At 38.5% G+C, this 24,611-nt stretch overlaps 4 protein-coding genes across 4 annotated transcripts; all 4 read left to right on the forward strand.

The window, feature by feature from the left end:
* Positions 1-1,186: 1,186 nt before the first annotated feature.
* LOC113053364 (gamma-crystallin M2-like) lies at positions 1,187-2,120 on the forward strand. Its single transcript, XM_026218313.1, has 3 exons — positions 1,187-1,271; positions 1,361-1,603; positions 1,810-2,120. The coding sequence occupies exons 1-3, from the start codon at positions 1,266-1,268 to the stop codon at positions 2,080-2,082; spliced, it is 522 nt and encodes a 173-aa protein (XP_026074098.1). The 5' UTR covers positions 1,187-1,265; the 3' UTR covers positions 2,083-2,120.
* Positions 2,121-8,948: 6,828 nt separating this feature from the next.
* LOC113053367 (gamma-crystallin M2-like) lies at positions 8,949-9,883 on the forward strand. The gene is made up of 3 exons (XM_026218316.1): positions 8,949-9,023; positions 9,105-9,347; positions 9,573-9,883. Exons 1-3 carry the CDS (start codon positions 9,018-9,020, stop codon positions 9,843-9,845), a joined length of 522 nt encoding a protein of 173 aa, XP_026074101.1. The 5' UTR covers positions 8,949-9,017; the 3' UTR covers positions 9,846-9,883.
* Positions 9,884-14,600: 4,717 nt separating this feature from the next.
* On the forward strand, positions 14,601-15,538 carry LOC113053366 (gamma-crystallin M2-like). The gene is made up of 3 exons (XM_026218315.1): positions 14,601-14,675; positions 14,769-15,011; positions 15,229-15,538. The coding sequence occupies exons 1-3, from the start codon at positions 14,670-14,672 to the stop codon at positions 15,499-15,501; spliced, it is 522 nt and encodes a 173-aa protein (XP_026074100.1). The 5' UTR covers positions 14,601-14,669; the 3' UTR covers positions 15,502-15,538.
* Positions 15,539-22,635: 7,097 nt separating this feature from the next.
* LOC113053360 (gamma-crystallin M2-like) lies at positions 22,636-23,536 on the forward strand. Its single transcript, XM_026218308.1, has 3 exons — positions 22,636-22,683; positions 22,778-23,020; positions 23,205-23,536. Exons 1-3 carry the CDS (start codon positions 22,672-22,674, stop codon positions 23,475-23,477), a joined length of 528 nt encoding a protein of 175 aa, XP_026074093.1. The 5' UTR covers positions 22,636-22,671; the 3' UTR covers positions 23,478-23,536.
* Positions 23,537-24,611: the final 1,075 nt, after the last annotated feature.

A 24,611-nucleotide genomic window follows, 5' to 3' on the forward strand; every position in this document is an offset into this window, starting at 1 on the left:
TTTAATAAATACAGTAGTTATATAATACAGTCTTTGTTATAAATGTCACACTATTTCCATGATTTATAGACATTGGTGTTTAAATTGTTATTATATATATATATATATATATATATATATATATATATATATATATATATATATATTTTTTTTTTTTTTTTTTTTTTTTTCTAGTACTTCTTCTTTGAACTTCTGCAATAAAAAAAATCGAACTATATATATATTACAACTACATATAAATTACAACTGTTCTTTCACCAGCAGTTTGTTAAAATGCTATGCGTCAAAGGCCTAAAATTGTACAGTAATTAACATGTTATCTTGTACTGCAGTAAGATTACAGGCCATACCCTCATAATACAAACGATGCATAATATAACAATAAATAGACCATCCCATTTCCACTGTACCACAATAACAGATTTGTGTGAATGAAGAATTTTTTACTGCAATAATGGCACAATAGTCTCTGAGAATGATTGTATGCTGGGAACTGCATGCTGGGGCAAAAAAAAAAAAAACTAGAAAAAAGAATATACAGTTCTCTCATTCACAGACACTGTGTTAAATCAACAATTCACATGAGAGCTTGCCAAATCAAGTAAGTGATTTCAAGTTATGTAGGCCCTACAATTAGACTACACAAATACAATGTACTGTATAATACACCCAGGTCTCTCAAGGATACGAGTGCTTCCCTTATTGTGTTCTACATTCCCAATATTTCACATGGAGACTGAAATCATAAGGATACAACTATAAGCATAATTTTGAAATGAATGGCAATAAAAAAAAAAAAAATCAATCCAATTCCAAAAAGCCAGGATGTCTGAATCTGAAACAACAAACAATCTGTAAACAATCTATGAAAATTATTATTATAAATATTTTTAGCATTTCATATTCTAAAATGCAAAATCAAACCAAATACACACAGTCAGAATTTGTAAATATTGAACAAAACAATTTCGACTTAGAATGAAAACTCATTATTTTGAATTTTAGCATTTACAGTATAGTCTTTCATTTTAGCAACATACACTTTACAAATTCTATAGTTTGAACAATGTAAATACTACTTACAAAGCTTTAACTAGAAAAGCCCCTAAACCAACTTGCACAGTCAGTAATTGAATAACAATAGAGGCTGTGTAGTCTTTATTCTTAGTCTGGTATAAAAGCACAGGTGAGAGCAGTCAGCCAACAAGCAGAATCAGCTTCAGCTTCTCCTTTGTTTCTCCTACTGAGAATCAACCAGCGCAACCATGAAGGTAAACCTTGTTCCAGTAGCAATTTCCAAACAGCTCAAAATTATTTGATTTGTTACAGCACTTATAATATATTAATTTTGACTTTTTAGGTCACCTTTTATGAGGACAGGAACTTCCAGGGTCGCTCTTATGACTGTATGAGCGACTGTGCCGATTTCTCCTCCTACATGAGCCGCTGTCACTCTTGCAGAGTACACAGCGGATGCTGGATGATGTACGATCAACCCAACTACATGGGAAATCAGTATTTCTTTAGGAGGGGAGAATATGCTGACTACATGTCTATGTTTGGAATGAGCAACTGCATCAGGTCCTGCCGTATGATCCCCATGGTGAGCTCAATGAACCTGTTGATGTATTTATTTACAATAGTCCTAAATTAATTTCAACCATCAAAGCAAATGATGAAATCTTTCAGCTTGAAAAGCAACTAGATCCTTTCAGAATGATGATCTGTGAGAGACAGACCTTCATATATACATGGAATCATGATCCTCCATCACTGATTTATACATAACTGACTTTTCTTCCATTACAGCACAGAGGATCCTACAGAATGAGGATCTACGAGAGGGAGAACTTCATGGGTCAGATGTATGAAATGATGGATGACTGTGACAGTATCATGGAGCGTTACCGTATGCCTCACTGCCAGTCCTGCCATGTGATGGACGGCCACTGGCTCATGTATGAGCAGCCCCACTACAGAGGCAGGCAGTGGTATTTCAGGCCTGGAGAGTACAGGAGCTTCAGCAATATGGGTGGCATGAGATTCATGAGCATGAGACGTATCATGGACTCCTGGTACTAGAGTTTATATTAATAAAATAATTCATCTAAAACACTAAACATTCTGTCTTGAAAATCATTGATGTGAATAATATTTACATGAGAAGTTTAATCAATGTCGTGCTTCAGTTGCAAGTGACAATGCAGGTGACAATAAGCCACAGACATTTTATTGGATAGCACAGATCATGTTTGTAAGTCGGATTTCAGGCAAGGTTCTTTTAGCTGCTGGAGGTTATTAACATGGTCTTGAGCCTTTCCTCTGTTAGATCAACCCTCCATTCAGCATGTATTTTTTTTTCGCTACCTGGGTCCAGGAGTTGTTTGGTATGCTGAAATCTATCAGATCTCTTTTCAGTACATCACCTCAATTTGGGCAGTCCAGCTGTACAGACACCCCTCTTTAGGTACACTGTACAGAAAGGCATGGGGAATGCGGGAGGGGGCCAATCTGGTAACATCACCAGCCCATCCGAGTTAATGAATTTTAGGCAGGAGGGAACTGGTTAATTTTTAATTACTTTAAACAGATATTCATTTGATGTTTTATCCCTCCAGGTCTTACCAAGAATAATATTGTGTATTTAAGACCCCTAGCTGACTCTCTTGATACCAGTAGGTAGTCCAGCATTCATCGCCATACAACAGGATACTGAGAACACTTGCTTCATACACTCTTGCTTTGGTGCAGACAGATAGGTGCTTATTCCACCACACACAGTTTGTCATGGTAGATCCAAGATAAGTGAACGTTATAATGGTTTCCTCATGACTTGACTTGAACTTGAGCCTTTGAGACTCTAAAAATATTTCAGAGCCCGACCGACTCCAGGGACTGATGGAGCTGCCACTGACCTGATGCATAAAAGTGACGGTCAGTATTTGCAGGTGTTTTAAAGTCTTATCAGTACTTGGAAGCAGAGGGGTTCGTGCTCACACACCCAAAGCGCGTGCACAGAATGGGCCTCTTAGCCAGTGTGCGAATGCTGAATTAAGTTTTTGTTTTGCTTGTTATTTCTATACACTTATATAAACAACAAGTTATGTTAAAATGCCTGTCTTGGAGAGTATTCATGTAAATGATGCCACTTATGACTTAATTATGTTTTTAATTACTTAAAAATGACATATATATATTCTTTTTAAATGACTGTTACACAATATGCTTAATAATTACTCCTCTCTGGAATACCTGTGCATAGTTTTACGACTTACAGTATATGTTTGCAAGTTTAGAAATTTAAGGCTGATGAACACAGTACTATGGAGCCAAAAGAGTCTCAATAAAGATAAATGCACACACTACATTCACATATGCACACACAGGATTCTTACATGCACACACATGATTCATAAATACACACACAGGATACACAAATGCGCACAAAATTAACAAATGCTCACACAAAATTTAAAAAGCACAGAAGATTCACAAATGCATACAAAATTCAGAAATGCACACAAAATTCAGAAATACACACACAATTCAGAAATGCAAACAACATTTACAAATGCACTCAAGATTCACAAATGCACAGGACAAGATTCAGAAATGTATTTCTGTTGAACACACACACATATCTTGATTTACAAACTGCTTGCGGTCTGTGAACTTCACTGCATTTGTGTGTGAATTTTGAGACTCCTCTGACTTGACTCGACACACAAATGCTTTTTTTTTAAACATGGAATTATCAGCAACCAATCAGATATCTCCCTTGTTTTAGCCAATCACAAGAACGCACTCCAAGTGGGGGATTGTTTACTTATAAGCCAATCACATGAACCGTTTACACAGCGCATATGCCTGTGGTGCAGCATATTATAGCCTACTTATTTATGCAATTGTAGGAAAATACAGATCTTTAGATTACAATTAAGTTTTTTTTTTTTTTTTTTTTTTTTAAATATAAATTAAAAAATGTCTCAATACATATAGCCCAGTGACTGCAGAAAAAAGTTAACCATGGATTCATAAATTTGCAATAGGCAATTATTTCATTTTATTGAAATATTTTAATGAAAGTAAAAAAAAAAAATTGATTATTTAAATATTTTTGAATATTTAAATATATCTAAATATTCTTTTGGATGCAATATAGAAGTCACATTAATTACAATATTCGGTCCCTACATGAAGAGAGAGTCAGTGGTCTGCTGTGAGAGGAAAGTGACTCTCCAGCTGCGCAAAGTAGGTCTCCAGCTGTGTGAGGAAAGTGAGTCGTTCGCTTAGGAAAGTGAGTTGATTGCTTTGTGAGGAAAGTGAATCGTTCGCTCAACTTCGCTGCGTGAGGAAAGTGAATCGTTCGCTGAGGAAAGTGAGTCGTTCGCTGCGTGACTCGTGAGGAAAGTGAATCGTTCGATGAGGAAAGTGAGTCGTTCGCTGAGGAAAGTGAGTCGTTCGCTGCGTGACTCGTGAGGAAAGTGAATCGTTCGCTGAGGAAAGTGAGTCGTTCGCTGCGTGACTCGTGAGGAAAGTGAATCGTTCGATGAGGAAAGTGAATCATTCGCTGCAAGATGAAAGTGACTCTCCGGCTGCGGAAAGTGAGTCTCCTGTTGCGCAAAGTGGGTGTCCGGCTGCGTTTTGTAAATCAAGATGTATGTGTTTGTGCATCAGAAATACATTTCTGAATCTTGTCCTGTGCATTTGTGAATCTTGAGTGCATTTGTAAATGTTGTTTTCATTTCTGAATTGTGTTTGTATTTCTGAATTTTGTGTGCATTTCTGAATTTTGTATGCATTTGTGAATCTTCTGTGCTTTTTAAATTTTGTGTGTGCATTTGTGAATTTTGTGCGCATTTGTGTATGCTGTGTGTGTATTTATGAATCATGTGTGTGCATGTATGAATCCTATGAGTGCATATGTGAATGTAGTGTGTGCATTTATCATTATTGACACTCTTTTGGCTCCATAAAAGCATGCTGTAATGCTCAATCAAATGCTAATCAGCCATTTAAAATATAAAGCAGCAAGCTCATTGGCTCCATATGCAACATGAAACAGTCAGCTTGTGACAAGTCATTTAATGCTAAGAATGTAATCAGTTACGTTAAGGACCATCAGCCTGCGCCATCAAGAGTTTCATGACAGAACTTTGTATACTAATGATATTGGATGTTGGATGATATTACAAATGATGAATAGTTTCATCTTTAGATTGGCTACTGAAAAAACGAACAAATGATTAAAGCTGCAATCTGTAATTTTTGCCCCTCTGTTGCCATCTATGTTTGAAAACCTGGAATTGCAGTTCCTCGCGTAATTATATTCCATGCGTGGGTTATGATCCAGCGCAGATGGATCTGTTTTGAGGTTAATGTTTAGCTGTCAGTCACTGCACCGGTGTGGATATTCACTGTACTTAGAAATCACCGATTCTACATCTTGGAATATATGATCTAAATAAGAATTTTCACCATATATTGTAATCTGAACAAGTAACAAGTCTACCATGCTTTGTTCTGACCAACTGAGCATTACAACAAATCACGCTACCAATGGTGATTTAATCTAACAATCGATTAGCTCTTATCACATTAAATCCTGCAAATTATTATTACATTTTATTCTCAAATTATTAATGTTAACAACATCAGCATTGCGTGACTTTGAGTAGTGTGTATTAGCCTGTATCAATTTCTGTACAGTTTAAGGGGGGGGGGGGGGGGGGTGAAATGCTATTTCATGCATACTGAGTTTTTTACACACTGTTAAAGAGTTGGATTCCCATGCTAAACATGGACAAAGTTTCAAAAATTAAGTTGTACGTTCCGGTTTGTTACAAGTTTCGGAAAGTTTTTTTCGAGTATGGGTCTGTGTGACGTTAGATGGAGCGGATTTTCCTTATATGGGTCCTAAGGACACTTCTGCCAGAAGAGCGCGCACTCCCATAGAGCAGAGCGGAGCAGAGCAGAGACATTCACTGATCAGAGCGAGAGCGTCGCGAAATGTCACAAAAGAAGTGTGTTTTTTGTTGCGAGGGCAAGACAACCCTGCCATATTACAAAAAAAAAAAAAAAACAAATTAAGGGACCAGTGGACGGAGTTTATTTTTACAGAGCATTGACGGAGTTGTGCAAGTGTTTTTGTTTGTTCCCTGCATTTCGAAGATGATTGTTTTACAAACAAGGCCCAATTTGACGCCGGATTTGCGTATCGTTTATTTCTTAAGGATGATGCAATCCCAACGACAAAGAATCACAATCGTGTGTTGGAACCGCAGGCGGTGAGTAAAACTGCTTCAAATATCTGTGTTGTTAACTTAGCTATCAGCGCGTAAGCACATCAAGTAAACAACATGCGATGTTGTCATCAAACTGCACTTTCCACATGTACAGCTTAAAAAAAAAAAAAAAAAAAAAAGACGACATGAAGTGGAACTTAGTCATTTTCCAAAACCGCTAAGCAAATATATACAGTTTCAGTACATACCACATAGAGACGTCCTGCTGTAGTCGTTGCTGCTGCTACTCTTGTTAAATTTCAGCCTCGGGATCTGATTTCGGATCATAAATATATGGCTGAATCTGACTGTTAGCCATGGTTTGTTTTGGATGATGGTTTTTCCCTCACGGTAATGTCACAGCTTCCAAACGCTCTCAACGCAAAAGCCTACTCGCGCTTGTGATTCTTTAGCTCCGCCCACACGTCACGCCTCCAGGCGCTCGTGTTTTTCCGGGAAAAATCGGTACAGACTATCTTTCTCTTATAAATATAATAAAACTAACACTTTTTGGAGTTATGAAGGATGCAGTACTACTCTATAGGTACTCAAGATTAAGAGGATATTGAGTGAAAACAAGCATTTCACCCCCCCCCCCCCCCCCCTCCCTTTAATCTCTAACTGTCACATGATTCAATTTTCATATTAAGAAATTAGTTTAAAACCCAAAAAGCATACTATGCTCCCATCCAACTGGTTGACTTTAAAAACAAAAAATATACAGAATAATATTAAAATCATACAACATATTAAGTTTACCACATGCTAAATGGGAATCAGACCTATCTATTGCTCCTGATGCCCTTTTTCTGGAAACAAATCTGCAAAAATATCTACTTTATGACAGAAAATGCCAGCTTTCAACTTATAAAGTATAAAGTACTTCACTTATTTCACTTACAGAAATTATTTAAAGTGGGATTCACTTCAGAAATATGTTCATATTACACCAAAAATAATCCAGACACATTGTACACCAATTAAACATTTTTGGGAAAAGGTAATTGAATCACTATCCGTCACTATGGGATGTCACAACCCAATTTGTCCCTCACTTTGTTTGCTAGGCAATATATCCACTATCAATTTAGACAGTCAGTTACTACTAGTGGCACTAGCTATTGCCAAGAAAAATATATTCATGAACTGGAAATCAAAAAATTCCATATTGCATCCCGAAAAGAGTCAGGATATTTACAAACATATATATATATATATATATATATATATATATATATATATATATATATATATATATGATTCCAAAAAAGTTGGGACACTGTACAAATTGTCAATAAAAACAGAATGCAATGATGTGGAAGTTTCAAATTTCAATATGTTATTCAGAACACAACATAGATGACATATCAAGTGTTTTAACTGAGAAAATGAATCATTTTAGGGAAATTATTTGATTTTAAATTTCATGACATCAAAACATCTCAAAAAAGTTGGGACAAGGCCATGTTTAGCACTGTGTGGCATCCCCTCTTCTTTTTATAACAGTCTGTAAAGGTCTGGGGACTGAGGCGACAAGTTGCTCAAGTTTAGGAAGAGGAATGTTAGGGGAATGACAATAAAGCTCAACTTGAACTTGAACTTTATTAGTATTTGTGAATAGGGTAAATTCAGGTCTTTCAGGACACTTTTTGCCATTGAGGTGACTGCTCATGAAGGTATTAACGATTAGTAAACATTCATAAATATTTGCAAATGATGAATAGTTTCCACTTTAGATTGGATACTGCAAAAACATGAATAAATAATTAATAGATTATTTGTTAAGATGTGTAAATAGAGGTTTACACAACAAACAAAGACCAACAAATAAAGATCATATGAACTGAAAATTTACTGACATTTTCAAGCAATTAAATTTACATTAAATAGTAATATGTTAAAAATTAGGCAATGTTTAGTAAGTTCATTAGTAAATATTTACCATAATATTATCTCATTTTTCTAGCTTTGTGTCTTTTTAATAACTAATGATCTGTTAATCATTTATAAACTAAAGTTATTTTAAAGTGTTACTAAAATATCTATCTAAATGATTTCAGGCCAAATATATTTCTAACCAGCTTGCCCACACACTTATTGTCCTGGAAGGGAAGAAAGGATTCAATGCTGATTATGGGAAACACAATCCAATTCTAAAACAATTATTGATTTACAATCTACTAATTTAAGTACTTTTTAAAAATAACTACGAATTAATAATAAATCAAACAAGTTTTATATATATAAATCTCCTAGGACTTATTTTTTTAAACTTCTGCAACATAAAATCTAAATATAGCCTTCTGGTACTTTACATATAAATTACAACTGGTCTCTAACCAGCGGTGTGTGAACAATGCAAATACATATTTGAATTTTCAAATTATATGTCAAAGGGTTAATAAAAAAAAAAAGTATTATACAGTTCTCTTATGCACAGACATTGTGTTAAATCAACCATTCACATGAGAGTGATTTCCAGTTATATAATATACATCAGATGAGTACACTTTAGAAACTCTATAGTTTGCACAATGTAAACACTACATACAAAGCTTTAACTAGAAAAGCCCCTAAACGAACTTGCACAGTCAGTAATTGAATAACAATAGAGGCCGTGCAGTCTTTACTCTTGGTCTAGTATAAAAGCACAGGTGAGAGCAGTCAGCCAACAAGCAGAATCAGCTTCAGCTTCTCTTTTGTTTCTCCTACTGAGAATCAGCCAGCACAACCATGAAGGTAAACCTTGTTCCAATGGCAATTTCCACAAAGCTCAACTCCAAAATTAACATTTATAACATATTCATTTTTAATTTTTAGGTCACCTTTTACGAGGACAGGAACTTCCAGGGTCGCTCTTATGACTGTATGAGCGACTGTGCCGATTTCTCCTCCTACATGAGCCGCTGTCACTCTTGCAGAGTGCACAGTGGATGCTGGATGATGTACGATCAACCCAACTACATGGGAAATCAGTATTTCTTTAGGAGGGGCGAGTACGCTGATTACATGTCTATGTTTGGAATGAGCAACTGCATCAGGTCCTGCCGTATGATCCCCATGGTGAGCTCCATGAACCTGTTGTATTTATTTATTTATTTACAATAGTCCTAGATTTATTTCAACCATCAAATTAACTGATGAAATCTTTCAGCTTGAAAAGCAACATAGATGATGAATGATGATCTGTGAGAGAAAGACCTAAATAGTTGATGAAGATATATGGTTACTTGCGATTATGATTCTTCATGACTGATTTATACATAACTGACTTTTCTTCCATTACAGCACAGAGGATCCTACAGAATGAGGATCTACGAGAGGGAGAACTTCATGGGGCAGATGTACGAGATGATGGATGACTGTGACAGTACCATGGACCGTTACCGTATGCCTCACTGCCAGTCCTGCCATGTAATGGACGGCCACTGGCTCATGTATGAGCAGCCCCACTACAGAGGCAGGCAGTGGTACTTCAGACCTGGAGAGTACAGGAGCTTCAGCAATATGGGTGGCATGAGATTCATGAGCATGAGGCGTATCATGGACTCATGGTACTAGAGTTTATATTAATAAAATAATTCATCTAAAACACTAAATATTCTGTCTTGAAAATCATTGTTGTAGATAATATTTACATGAGTAGTTAAATAAATTTGGGTTTCTGTTGCAAGTGACAATGCAGGTGACAATAAGCCACAAACATTTATTGGATAGCATAGATCATGTTTGTAAGTTGGATTTCAAGCAAGGTTCTTTTAGTTGCTGGAGGTTATTAGCACCTTTCCTCTGTATAGATCAACCCTCCATTCAGCATGTTTTTTTTCCACTGCCTGGGTCCAGGATTTGGTTGGTATGCTGAAATCTGTCAGATCTCTTTTCAGAACATATTTATACCTTAGTTTGGGCTGTCCAGTAGTATAGGCACCTCTCTTTAGGTACACTGTACAGAATTTCATGGGGAATGCAGGAGGTGGCCAAACATAACATGGTAACATGACCTGACAATCGGAGATTAATTAATTTTTGTTGGGAGGAAACTTGTTAACTTTTTGTAACTTTAAACAGATATTATTTGACGTTTTATCCCTTCAGGTCTTAAAAAATGTATAAACCTGAGGCATCTAGTGTGAAAGAAACTTACCCGACTCTCTTGATACCAGTAGGTAGTCCAGCAGTCATCGCCATACAACAGGATGCTGAGAACACTTGCTTCATACACTCTTGCTTTGGTGCAGACAGATAGATGCCACACACGATTTGTCAAACTCCCAAAAGTAAAGGCCACTTTCCACAACCTGATTGAAATCCCATCATCTAGGGTAGTATCATGTTACGGTAGATTCTTGATGATTCCACATCATCAAGAATTAAATTTTTTGACTGAAAAAAAATGTCATATTACTGTACCTAATGGCTTTCTCATGGAGGAGAAAAAGATTGGGGCAGCTAAATATGTGTTACAATTAGAGTTAGGGTACTCGGACCCGAGTGCAAATTCTAATGGACTTGGACCTGTCATTGACTTGGATGCATTTTTACTCAGACTTGACTTGGACTCAAGCCTTTGGGACTCAAAAAATATTCCTGAGGCCGACCGACTCCAGGGACAGTTGATGGAACTGCCACTGACCTGATGCATTGTCACAAAAGTGACAGTAAGTATTCGCCAGTGTTTTTAAGTCTTGTCAGTACTAGAAATCTGATGGGTTGGTGCTCACACACCCAAAGTGCACTCACAGAATGCGCCTCTCAGCCCTCGTGCGAATGCTGAATAAAGTTCTTCATTATTGCTACACACTTAAATAAGCAACAAGTTATGTTAAAATGCCTGTCTTGGAGAGTATTCATGTAAAAGCGGCCACTTATGACTTAAGTGAACCTGAACAATAAAAAAATATATATATATATATATATTAATGTTATACAATATATTTGCGCATAGTTTTACAACTTATATGTTTGCAAGTTTAAAAATGTAAGGCTGATGAACACAGTAGTGCACTGAAATGACAAGAAAAGACTGCTCACTTATCTAGCTGTTGAGATTCAGAGAAACTCTAATAAGTGCACTGCAATGCTCAAGGGAATACTAATCAGCCATTTAAAATATAAATCAGCAAGCTCATTGTCTGTGTATTCAACATGAACCAGTCAGCTTGTGACGAGTTGTTTAATACTAAGAATGTCATCAGTTACATTAAGGATCCATCAGCCTGCACCATCTAGAGTTCAATCACAGAAGTTTTTATACTAATGATACTGTCAGTCGTTATGTTACAAAATAATGAACATCAAGGGACAGAAGCGCGGCAAGGATGGAGGCACACAAGCTAGGCAAGAGCTAACCCCACAAGACCAGCAATTCCATCACTCATGCTCTCAAACATCTACTCTCTAGAAAATAAACTGGACTTAATTCAACTCAGTCAGTCTACACAGCATGAGACAAGGGATTGTTGTGTGTTTGTTTTCACTGAAACATGGCTAAACGACAACATCTCAGACTCCACTACTCAGCTGCACAGACTTGCATGCTATCTATGGGACAGAGACAAAGCACTGTCTAGTAAGGCTAGTGGGGGTGGCTTGTGTGTGTACATCAACAAAGAACAGTAGGTCCTGACAACATACCTGACAACATACCTGGCCGTGTACTGAGAGACTGTGCTGAACAGCTGACAGATGTCCTAACAGATATCTTCAACACCTCTCTGAGCCAGGTAGTCGTTCCCACATGTCTCCAAGACACAACAATCATATTGGTACCAAAGAAATCACCTGTGTCCTGTCTAAACAACTACCGTTCCACAGCACTGACTCCAATCATGATGAAGTGCTTTGAGAGGTTAGTCATGCACAACATCAAAACCAGCCTCTTCAAACACTCTTGATTCGCTCCAGTTTGCATACTACTTGAATTGAATAAGTTTCCGGCTTTGCTACCGTTCGGACGTTCTAGCTTATTACTGCTCTGCGCTTTGCTTCTTATAAGATTTTTACTTCAGCAGATCAGCACAGTGCTCAAACAACAGATTTTTGGCACAAACACTGAAGCTAAAAACTCTTTAGGACTGGAATAATACTACAAAAAGAAAACTTTGCCTCCCACTGCCAGCAGCTTACATTCCGGAGACGGGATAACAACTGCCTGCATTCAAACAAAAGAGAGAGAGAAAATGCCTCCTGTTGGATCTACTTGTTGCATGAACTGCTGCAAACATCTACAAAGGATTGTGATTCTTGAAACAAAGTTACTTGCTGGACTTCCAAAACAGGTGGAAAACACAGCAGACCGTCGTCATGAACCCCCTCAGCATACAGCCGGTGAGTCCCATAAATCTTCTGAATCTCAACAGTTTATACCAAGTGTTGAGGAACAAGCCGAAACTGATCACCACACTAATCGATGGCACAAACAGGGAACAAGACCCAAATGAACATGAGATATCAGATTGTCACTAGTTTCTTGTATTGCTGCCATAGCTTCCTCTACCCCAGATACGACTATGACAAGGCTTGTAAATACTGGCATTCTACCACCCCCTATACATCTTGAGAACAGATTTGAAGCATTAATGAATGTGGGTGAGGAATCCCCAAATGTGATTAAACATCTATTGGATCAGCCAGCAGCTAACACCAGCACTAACAGGCCTTCAAGGACGGGCAGACAGCCGCATTCAGCTCAGAGTGCAGCTGAGCCCAGGACTCTGATAGTGGGTGACTCTGTTATCAGAAACATCCATAGCAGGACTACAACAACAGCTAGGGAAGCCAGGACAACATGTTACAGCCACCAGAAACACCAGAGACACAGCCCATCTCACCAGGCACATTATCCCTCTCTCCAGCATCTCCACTTCTGTGCTTTTCACAGAAAATGGAGGAATTGGTGCATGCTGGGACTAAACTCTCTCACTCATTTGCTGCAAGCCCGCAGACATCAACAAAAAAATGGCGGGCCCCCCAACCATCAAGGCCTGTGGGCCCTGCTCCTGTGAGAGCTCTCTGACCACTGCTACAACACCAGGGCCCAAACCCTCTGTCTGAGAGCTGCAACACTGTCTGGTATAGGCGCTGTAGTGAAGTATTCAAGACCCTCCAGCGGGCAGTGAACACCCCTCTTCCCTCCATCCTGGGTATTTTATTCACACAATGCTCCAGCAAAACAAACTGTATTGTGAAGGACCCCACCCATCCCTTCCACAGTCTTATCCAGCTCCTACCATCAGGAAGACGTTACCGGAGCATCAGAGCCCACTCCACCAGACTGCTCAAAAGCTTTTTCCCCCAAGGCTCTAAGAACCATGAACTCAAATCACCCCACCCTCCTCTGAAACCCCACACAAACCACCTACCTCCTGAAACATGAAGAACCTCACCTCAAAATCTGTCAGTAGGTTAGCTGTGTATACATTTATTCTGTTTTACTAAATTGTTGTATGTTTGTATTTATGTACCTGTAGCACCGTGGTCCTGTGAGATACGGCATTTCATTCCACTGTATGTCCACACATGACAATTAAGCTTGAATAAAACTTTAACTTTAACTTTATTAGTAAATATTTGTGAATAGGGTAAATTCAGGTCTTTCAGGATACTTTTGCCATTGAGTTGACTGCTCATAAAGGTATTAATGCTAAGTAAACATATATATATATATGGGACAAAAAAAAAAAAAAAGATTCTACATATTATATCTTACTCACACTGTTAAATCACCCACTCACATGAGAGCTTGAAAAAATCTAGTATGTGAATTCCAGTTATATAATATGCATCAGATGTGTTCCCACACAATCAAGCCCTACAATAAGACTCCACAAATACAGTGTACTGTATAATACAGCCAGGCCAAAAAGCACAAAAAGTGCTTCCCCTTGTTGTGTTCAACATTGCCAATATTTCAAATGGAAGGTGAAATCATAAGGAGACAACTATAAGCATAATTTTGAAAAGAACACTGATAAAAAAAACAAATCAATCCAAATCCAAAAAGCCAGACTGTTTGAATCTGAAACAACAAACAATCTATGAAAACTATTTTGTAAAGCATTTTTTTTATTATTTCATATTCTAAAAAGCAAAATCAAACCAAATCCACATAGTCAGAATCTGTATCTTATTATTTAGATGTCAGCATTTATTCATTTTAGCAACATACTCTTTAGAAATGTTATAGTTATGTAAACACTACATAGAAAGATTAAACTAGAATGGCCTCTAAACCAAATTGCAGAGTCAGGAATGGAATAACAATAGAAGCCCTGTAGTCTTTATTCTTAGTCTAGTATAAAAGCACAGGTGGCAGCAGTCAGCCAGCAAGCAGAATCAGCTTCAGCTTCTCCTTTTTGGAACTTCTGAGAATCAGCCAGCGCAACCATGAAGGTAAACCTTGTTCCAGTAGCAATTTCCACACAGCTTGACTCCAAAATTATTTGATTTGTTAAATCACTTGAAATATTAATTTTAAAATTTCAGGTCACCTTTTATGAGGACAGGAACTTCCAGGGTCGCTCTTATGACTGTATGAGCGACTGTGCCGATTTCTCCTCCTACATGAGCCGCTGTCACTCTTGCAGAGTGCACAGTGGATGCTGGATGATGTACGATCAACCCAACTACATGGGAAATCAGTATTTCTTTAAGAGGGGAGAATATGCTGACTACATGTCAATGTTTGGAATGAGCAACTGCATCAGGTCCTGCCGTATGATCCCCATGGTGAGCTCCATGAACCTGTTGAAGTATTTATTTATTTACAATAGTCCTAGATTTATTTCAACCATCAAATTAAATGAAATTCTTCAGCTTGAAAAGCAACATAGATCCTTTAAGGATGATGAACTGAGACCTAGATAGTTGCTGAAGATATATGGAAACATTTGATTATGATTCTTCATGATTGATTTATACTTAACTGACTTTTCTTCTACTACAGCACAGGGGATCCTACAGAATGAGGATCTACGAGAGGGAGAACTTCATGGGGCAGATGTACGAAATGATGGATGACTGTGACAGTATCATGGACCGTTATCGTATGCCTCACTGCCAGTCCTGCCATGTGATGGACGGCCACTGGCTCATGTATGAGCAGCCCCACTACAGAGGCAGGCAGTGGTACTTCAGGCCTGGAGAGTACAGGAGCTTCAGCAATATGGGTGGCATGAGATTCATGAGCATGAGGCGTATCATGGACTCCTGGTACTAGAGTTATATTAATAAAATAATTCCTCTAAAACACTAAACATTCTGTCTTGAAAATCATTGATGTGGAAAATATTTACATGAGTAGTCAAATCAACGGCGTGTTTCTGTTGCAAGTGACAATGCAGGTCACAATAATCCTGAGACATTTATTGGATAGCATAGATCATGTTTGTAAGTCGGATTTCAGGCAACATTCTTTTAGCTGCTGGAGTTTATTAACATGGACTTGAGCCTTTCCTCTGTATAGATCAACCCTCCATTCAGCATGTTTTTTCAATGCCTGGTTCCAGGAGCTGGTTGGCATGTTGAAATCTATCAGATCTCTTTTCAGTACATCTTTGGATGGGTTAAATGCAGAGCACAAATTCTGAGTATGGGTCACCATACCTGGCTGAATGTCACGTAACATAAAGTTATGTTAAAATGCCTGTCTTGAAGAGCATTCATGTAAATGCATCCAGTTATGACTTAAGTGGACCCGAACAATTGGGAAAAACCCCAATCCAAACATTAGATGTTTAGACTGTTATGCGATATGCTAAATAATTACTCTCTTGAATACCTGTGCATAGTTTTATGGCTTTTATGTTTGCAAGTTTAGAAATTTAAGGCTGATGAACACAGTAATGCAAATGAGAATAAAATACTGTTCACTTAGCTAGCTGTTTAGTTTCAGAGGATCTCTGTAAGAATGCTGTAATGCTCAAGGGAATGCTAATCAATCATTTAAAATATAAAGCAGCATGCTCATTTGCTGTCTATACAACGTGAAACAGTCAGCTTGTGACAAGTCATTTAATGCTAAGAATGTAATCAGTTATGTTAAGGACCCATCAGCCTGCGCCATCAAGAGTTTTATGACAGAATAATTCAATAATTTATATATATATATATATATATATATATATATATATATATATATATATATATATATATATATATATAAACTAAGAACAAACAATAAACTAACATTAAATCAAAATTCCCTTAAACTAAACTGCACAAAATTAGTAAATTAACACTTTTAATCTACATTTCTCAATGTCCTGACAGTGAGACACATTCAGTGTCCTGAAAATTCTACAATACACCAGATTATATATATTTTAAATTAAACACACTGTTTACATTTACCAATGAGTGCTAATGAAATACGTCCCTCTGTGTACTTTTTGTGCAACAAAGTTTTTACTGTACTTTTCCCCACAATTTCCAATATAAATGACCACTAAGTGGTGCTAAAATACGGTTTAGTACATGAACCCTGGCACGATTTTATTACGTTGATATATGTAGGTATTGCTGTGATTTTATTACGTTGCTTCAGGTACGTATTGGGGCAGTTAAGAATTCAAATATCCGGGGAATGTTGCTAAAAGTTGATGCTCTGTCGTGTTGGAAATATTCCCTACACCAAAACCAAACTTAAACCTACCCAATAGTGTTAACAAATGGAAAACTGGAAAATTTGTTGATGCAACCATGCGATTTCAGCTTCCTTAGATTTTTAGTGTTTTGTCGAAACATGGCTACACAGAGTTCCTCGCTCCTCCAGTATGTCTTCATACTCTGTGATCTTTGAAATCCCACAAATATGAAGCTTGATATGTGTGATGCAAATGTTAAAAAGCATCAGTTTTCAAATCTCCCAGCATATTAATATTGCATAACATAATATTGTTCAAGAAATTGTGCGAAAATTATGCTTTATTAATCGACACTCTGTAACAGTTAGTGTGAAATGGAATAAAGAGTGTCAGAGTTTTACTGCCTCTAGTGTTCATTTATTTTGGAAACTGCAGTGTACTTATTGGTACGTATTTTGTGTCTTGCTAAAAAGTGCCCCCAAGTATGTTTATGCCATGAGACCAGGTAAGTGCTAACATCTTGTTAATTAATTTCTTTAAAAGTTGTTATTTAATTTTTACATTTTACACATGTAATGACCCCGGCCTTGCATATTCCTTGCATATGTCACCACCCTAACCCTAACCCTAACCCTAACCCAGTCCAGATATATATTTGATTATTTGAATATTCGTTCGGTGGGTTGGCACTCGATTTAACATTTTGAAATTCTAATTATCTTTTTTTGAACATCTGGCATCCCCTGCGAAACAGTCTTTATACACAATTTAATATAGCTGCTTTTTACTATCAGGAGGAACGGTTCCAAGGACAGTTACATTACAGTTATATTTCCACGTGAGCCTGGTATGGCGCAGCATGATTACAAACAGTAATCAACCCAGAATTCTCGACATGGTTAGACAACCTTGCTTAGCTGTGCTGTTAGAGTGTGTGATGTCACCACCTTGTTGCCTGACTATGTGGAAGCACACAATTTGATCAAACAGCCAAGTAAACTATTCTATGTTTAATATAAAAAAATAAATAAATGTCTGAGACAGTTTGGTTGTCACAGTTTTGGACTTTGGACTCCTGTTCTTTTTGAGTTTCCTTATTTGGTCATGTTCCTTTTCTTGTTTAGTTAATTGATTACTCCCCACCTATTTCTAGTCTCTCTGATTTCATTCCATGTGTTTATAAATCCTGTCTGTTTTGTTCTTGTTTGTTGGTCCTTAAAGTTATGTATGTGTTTGTTATTCATCGTTGCTATGATTAAAATTTAACTTCTTTGGAAATTCTATGTGGTACCCTCTCTCTATTGAAATGTACTGTCACTTTGGTATGTGGAGGAAACATTTGTACTTTTTTTTATAAATTATACCCCGTTGAGGTCAACAGGTGCCCATCTCCACTGTAAACATTGTTGTTAGGGCACTGCTTCCCCCTCCTGAGACGTCGAACAGTTTGGCAGAATCTCTTCGAGGCCAACCGATAGTCTTTCTCCATGGCCTCACCAAACTCCTCCCAGGCCCAATATTTTGCCTCCACGACTACCCGGGCTGCAGTCCTGCCGGTACCTGTCAGCTGCCTCCGGAGTCCCACAAGCCATCCAGGCCCGATAGGACTCCTTCTTCAGCTTGACGGCATCCCTTACTTCCGGTGTCCACCCCTGGGTTCGGGGATTGCCACCTCGACAGGCACCGGAGACCTTACGGCCACAGCTCCGAGCAGCCGCAGGGACAATGGAGGTGGAGAACATGGTCCACTCGGACTCAATATCTCAAAACTCCCTTGGGATCCGGTCGAAGCTCTGCCGGAGGTAGGAGTTGAAGATCTCTCTGAGAGGGGGCTCGGCCAAACGTTCCCAACAGACCCTCACAGTACGCTTGGGTCTGCCGAGTCTGTCCAGCTTCCTCCCCCACCATCGGATCCAACTCACCACCAGGTTTTGATCAGTTGACAGCTCCGCCCCTCTCTTCACCCGAGTGTCCAAGAAATATGGCCGAAGGTCTGATGACACGACCACAAAGTCGATCATCGACCTCCGGCCTAGGGTGTCTTGGTGCCACTTGCACTGATGGACACTCTTATGCTTGAACATGGTGTTTGTCATGGACAAACCGTGGTTAGCACAGAAATCCAATAACAGGGTCTACTATCGGCCGAATTCTCCTCTCCAGTACCTTGGCATAGACTTTCCCGGTGAGGCTGACAGAATTTCTAGGCGCAGCCAAGGGCCGGAGAGTGTCCGGTTTGGGAACCATACGATTTTGTCGCTGCTTTTTGCGGATGATGTTGTCGTGTTGGCCTCCTCAGACCAGGACCTTCAGCGTGCACTGAGACGGTTTGCAGCCGGGTGTGAATAGGCTGGGATGAGAATCAGCACCTCCAAGTCTGAAGCCATGGTTCTCAGTTGGAAAAGGGTGGATTGCCCACTTTAGGTTGGTGGAGAGTTCCTGCCTCAAGTGGAGGAGTTCAGGTATCTTGGGGTCTTGTTCACGAGTGAGGGAAGGATGGCAGACGGATCGGTGCAGCTTCTGCAGTAATGCGGTCGCTGTACTGGTCTGTCGTGGTGAAGAAGGAGCTGAGCTGTAAGGCAAAGCTCTCAATTTACCGGTCAATCTTAGTTTCTACTCTCACCTGTGGTCATGAGCTGTGGGTCATGACCGAAAGGAAAAGATCCCGGATACAGGCGGCCGAAATGAGCTTTCTCCGTCAGGTGGCTGGGCGCTCCCTTAGAGATAGGGTGAGAAGCTCGGTCACTCGGGAGGAGCTCAGAGTAGAGCCGTTGCTCCTCCACATCGAGAGAAGCCAGCTGAGGTGGCTCGGGCATCTATTTTGGATTTCGCCTTCCCAGGGAGGTGTTCCAGGCACGTCTCACCAGGAGGAGGCCCCTGGGAAGACCTAGGACACACTGGATGGACTATGTCTCCCGGCTGGCCTGGGAACGCCTCAGGGTCCCCCCGGAAGAGCTGGAAGAAGTGGCTAGGCAGAGGGTAGTCTGGGCGTCTCTGCTTAGACTGTTGCCCCCGCGACCCGGCCCCGGATAAGCGGAAGATGATGGATGGATGGATGGATGGATGGATTATATATTATACCCGTCGTCGCCTTCTGATTTTTTTATATTTCATGTCAAGAGTTGTGTCTTTTTTTCTGTTTTTGAATGAAGTAAATATAAGATAACAAAGGAGTCCCAAAAACAGAAAAATCTGATCATCGTCCATATTGCTGTTTATATTACACCTGCATTACCAAGGCAACGACTGACGCATTTGTATTGCAATCCAAAGAGCACTGTTATAACCAACACAGTCTCACTCCCAACTCGTCATATATTGACACTTGGTCAGGACCACTGATCTATATATAAAAAGATCACTCATCACGTTCTAAACTGCCAACAGACAGTGAAGCCACCAGAAGTGTTCGATCCACCATTTTACGCCATTTGAGTCACAGTCAATCCGCTGACCTAAAATAACCCTATTTGAAGCAAATTAGTCAAACGGGATAAGTTTTTATGCTGTGTGTATGTAAGTTACTGTTTACTTCAGGTCTTTTGGGGCAGGATAAGCAATATATTTAAACCGTTTAGGTGGGTGTGTCTGCTGCACACTGACGACACAGGTAACAGTCCAACACAAAATATAGCCTATTTCTTTATGAATGGAATTATACAAGAATTATTATACATGAACGTATTAGTATCAGAAATTTAGTACATTTAGTATCAGATTTATATTACAAAATATATTACAATGAATAATACAATTATGTTGTTAATTTTGCTCTATAATGAAATGAAAATAAAGCTTTATGTCTTTAAATCCGTACTGTATATAGTCATTTATTTGAATAAATTCAGATTTCAGAACGAACACTTTGTCGTTTGTTTTATATGTTGAGGTTGTGTCCATCTGGTGTTTATCATGTTCATGATGTTCACTACTGTAATGAATGTAGCTTTTCAATAAGTAGGGGAAATTCCCAACATTAAAAAAAAAAAAACTATTTACATAGGGTGTTTGCATTGTAATAATGTACAAGGATACTTCAGATTTATAAACGCTGACTTGTTAGGTGATGTTTTCTCACTAAAATCATACAATTTCCTATTAATTCAATTGAACATTTACGCACACTAGGGATTATCAATATGGTGTCACGGTGGCTTCACTTTCATGAGGGCATGAGCAATCCAGTTCTACCAGAAAGACTCGGGAGATAGAAGGATGTACGAAGCATACATTTATTGACAGCTCAGCGAGCACAATTATAAATTTCTTTGGCGGAAGGCCCCGTCCATGGTTCTAATCTGAGGGTAGCGAATCTGCATTTCCTGCCTGAAGACGAAGGCAGGGGCGCAGCCGACCTCCCTGGAAGGTAAGGACAGGACCATCCTGGTGGTGGGGAGGGTTGAGGTTGTTGTCGCGTTGGCATCTGCGAACTCAAAGATGTGTAAGTACGATCTTTTATACAGGAGTATAAAGACGTGATTGGATAATGATGAAGGTAATTAGTGACAAAGTGATTGAGTCTTCCTGGCAGAACTTAGGCTAAAGCTTCCATTTCTATATTATAGATCAGTGGTCAAGACCCTTTGGTGTAGTTTTTTAACGCTCAATTATTGCCCAATATATAATTTAATCATGACGATAAGCCTTTTGCGTCAACATATTGACTCTAAGGGTTTTTTATTTAAAGCAATGAAGGACCCTGCAAGTTGAAAAATTACACAAAATGGGATACCCTGTGAGTTAAAAAGCGACACCAAAGTGTCCTGACCAAGCATCAATATGTGACGAGTTGGGAGTGAGACTGTGTTGTTATAAGCGCCACAATGGAAAGTGAAACAGAATCCGTGCTGACCGACCTGGATCGGAACGATATAGAAAGGTTAAGAGAAGAGAACCTTTCGGCTTGATAGTGGAAAAGTGGCTTATGAATCACCCATGAGTGAACTTCATGATTCAGTTCATCTGGAAGAGACAAAAATGCTGAAGACCTCAGGTGTGTGGGAGTACTTTAAATTGAGTGAGGACAAGATAAAGGCAGTGTGCCAAATATGTGAATTGAAACTGGAAAACAGCACATCAAGTTTGAAAAATCACCTCAGTTCTGTAAGTAGTAGTATATTGTTGGTATAAAAAAATTAGCTGCTTTTATCGTAAGCGGTGAACAACATTAAAACATTAAATAGGAACCCATCAAATTTAGCATGCCTGGAACTTACACACACACACACACACACAAAAAGTAAATTCTACTTCACTCCACAGACATGCAAAAAAATAAGAAGGAAATAAGCAGTCACTAAAACATTTGTTTAGAAAAAAAAAAACCTTCAGCTACGCTGATTAAATAAATATAATTTCTATAACCTAGAAAATAACCCTCCGCTTCAAAGATGTTTTAGAAACAATATAAAACTTAGATTCACTGCTTGTCTGTTACATATATTACTGTAAACACAATATCTATCTGACCAAAAAAAATTAAAAATCAACATTTCATTCTCTGCTGATCAAAGAATCACAATTAATAAATTATTTTAACCTTCTTCCATGTGTTTAGTGAGTTTAGTGTTTCATAATCAGTGCTTCTAAATTCTAGAGTCATGACAATTATGAGTAGTAAGATCTAGATACCAGCTAAAGTGGCCTATTTTCTAACTTGCACAGTCAGGAACTGACTAATAATAGAGGCCCTATAGTCTTTAGTCTTAGTCTAGTATAAAAGCACAGGTGACAGCAGTCAGCCAACAAGCAGAATCAACCTTAGCTTTCCCTTGTGGAACTACTAAAAATCAGCCAGCGCAAACATGATGGGCAAGGTAAACTTAATTCCAGCAAAAATGTCTACATATTTTAACTCCAAAATAAAATAATCTAATTTGTTAACTTTAACTTGCTAAAATTAATGTTTAGGTCATCTTCTATGAGGACAGGAACTTCCAGGGTCGCTCTTATGAGTGTATGGGTGACTGTGGTGACTTCTCCTCCTACATGAGCCGCTGTCACTCTTGCAGAGTGGAGAGTGGATGCTGGATGATGTACGATAATCCCAACTACATGGGAAATAACTATTTCTTTAGGAGGGGAGAATATGCTGATTACATGTCTATGTTTGGAATGAACAACTGCATCAGGTCCTGCCGCATGATCCCTATGGTGAGCTCCACGAATATTCTTATATGTTATCAATTCAAATTTTCTTAATGAAACATTCAATTTATACTGATTTGGAAACATTAAGTTGAATTTTGGGACAATTAATGAAATAAAAATGGTTACATTCAGAATGGTTATTTATGAGGCAGGACTATAAAACAAACTGACTTATTTTCCAATACAGTACAGGGGATCCTACAGAATGAGGATCTATGAGAGGGAGAACTTCATGGGTCAGATGTATGAAATTATGGATGACTGTGACAACTGCATGGACCGTTACCGTATGCCTCACTGCCAGTCCTGCCATGTGATGGACGGCCACTGGCTCATGTATGAGCAGCCCCACTACAGAGGCAGGCAGTGGTACTTCAGGCCTGGAGAGTACAGGAGCTTCAGCAATATGGGTGGCATGAGATTCATGAGTATGAGACGTATCATGGACTCCTGGTACTAGTTTTCTAGTATTTACTTCTAGTATTTCTTAAATTGTTAATAAATTAAATTTCTCTAGAACACAGTGCGTTGAAAAATCATTAATACCGCTGACATTTCCACAAATAGTCCACAAAACACATAATGAGCAAAACTAGAGCTGGGCGATATTGAGTTTGTGTGATATATTAATATATTTTACTTAAATGATATGGAATGAGGCAATACAATTTATATCAATATACAGATGTTTGAGATAAGTGAGAAGATAATAATATTTGCAGCAGAGAATATACTAAGCTATATATATATATATATATGTTTGCACATTCGCCTCTTGTACATTCCTGTGTATCTTAATATTTAAGACTATACAGTATAATGCACATATGCACATTTGCCTCTTGTACATTCCTGTGTATCTTAATATTTAAGTCTAAAGTATACCTTCATGCACATTATTATCTTTTTTATATATATTTTATCCTTATATATATTTATTGTTTACTTTATTTCATTCTTTTCACTGCTGAATAAGAATCTTGAATCTCCCCATCATCAGTAGTCATGGGGCTTATTTTATCATATTCATGTAGAATAGGAATGGTTAACTTCGGTCCTGGAGGGCCACTGTCCTTAAGAGTTTAGCTCCAACCCTAATAAAACTCATTAAGGTTGGAGCTAAACTCTACAGGATTGAAGTTGCCCATCTCTGTTGTAGAATATCAGCCCAATGTACAGTAGCTGAATAACTGATGTTGGTACAGCGCTCTCAGACAGAAAGAGTTTGAAAAGACTCGTGTGAAAATCAGCATGACTCATTTGTGGTTGCAGGTCTCTGGTCACACACACACACAAAAGAAAAAACCCCTGTGAGCATGTTGATATCAGGTGCATTTTAAAAAAAAGTGTGAAGTGACATACAGCCAAGTATGGTGACCGATACTCAGAATTTGTTCTCTGCATTTAACCCATCCAAAGTGCACAAACACAGCAGTGAAAACACATAACGTGCACACACACCCGGAGCATTGGGTAGCCATTTATGCTGTTGCACCCAGGGATCAGTTGGGGTATCAGTGCCTTGCTCAAAGGCACCTCAGTCACGGTATTGAAGGTGGGAGAGAGTGCTGTACATGCTGTACATTAAGAATCC

The sequence above is a fragment of the Carassius auratus genome, chromosome 34 (assembly GCF_003368295.1).
Source record: "Carassius auratus strain Wakin chromosome 34, ASM336829v1, whole genome shotgun sequence".
Lineage (NCBI taxonomy): Eukaryota > Metazoa > Chordata > Actinopteri > Cypriniformes > Cyprinidae > Carassius > Carassius auratus.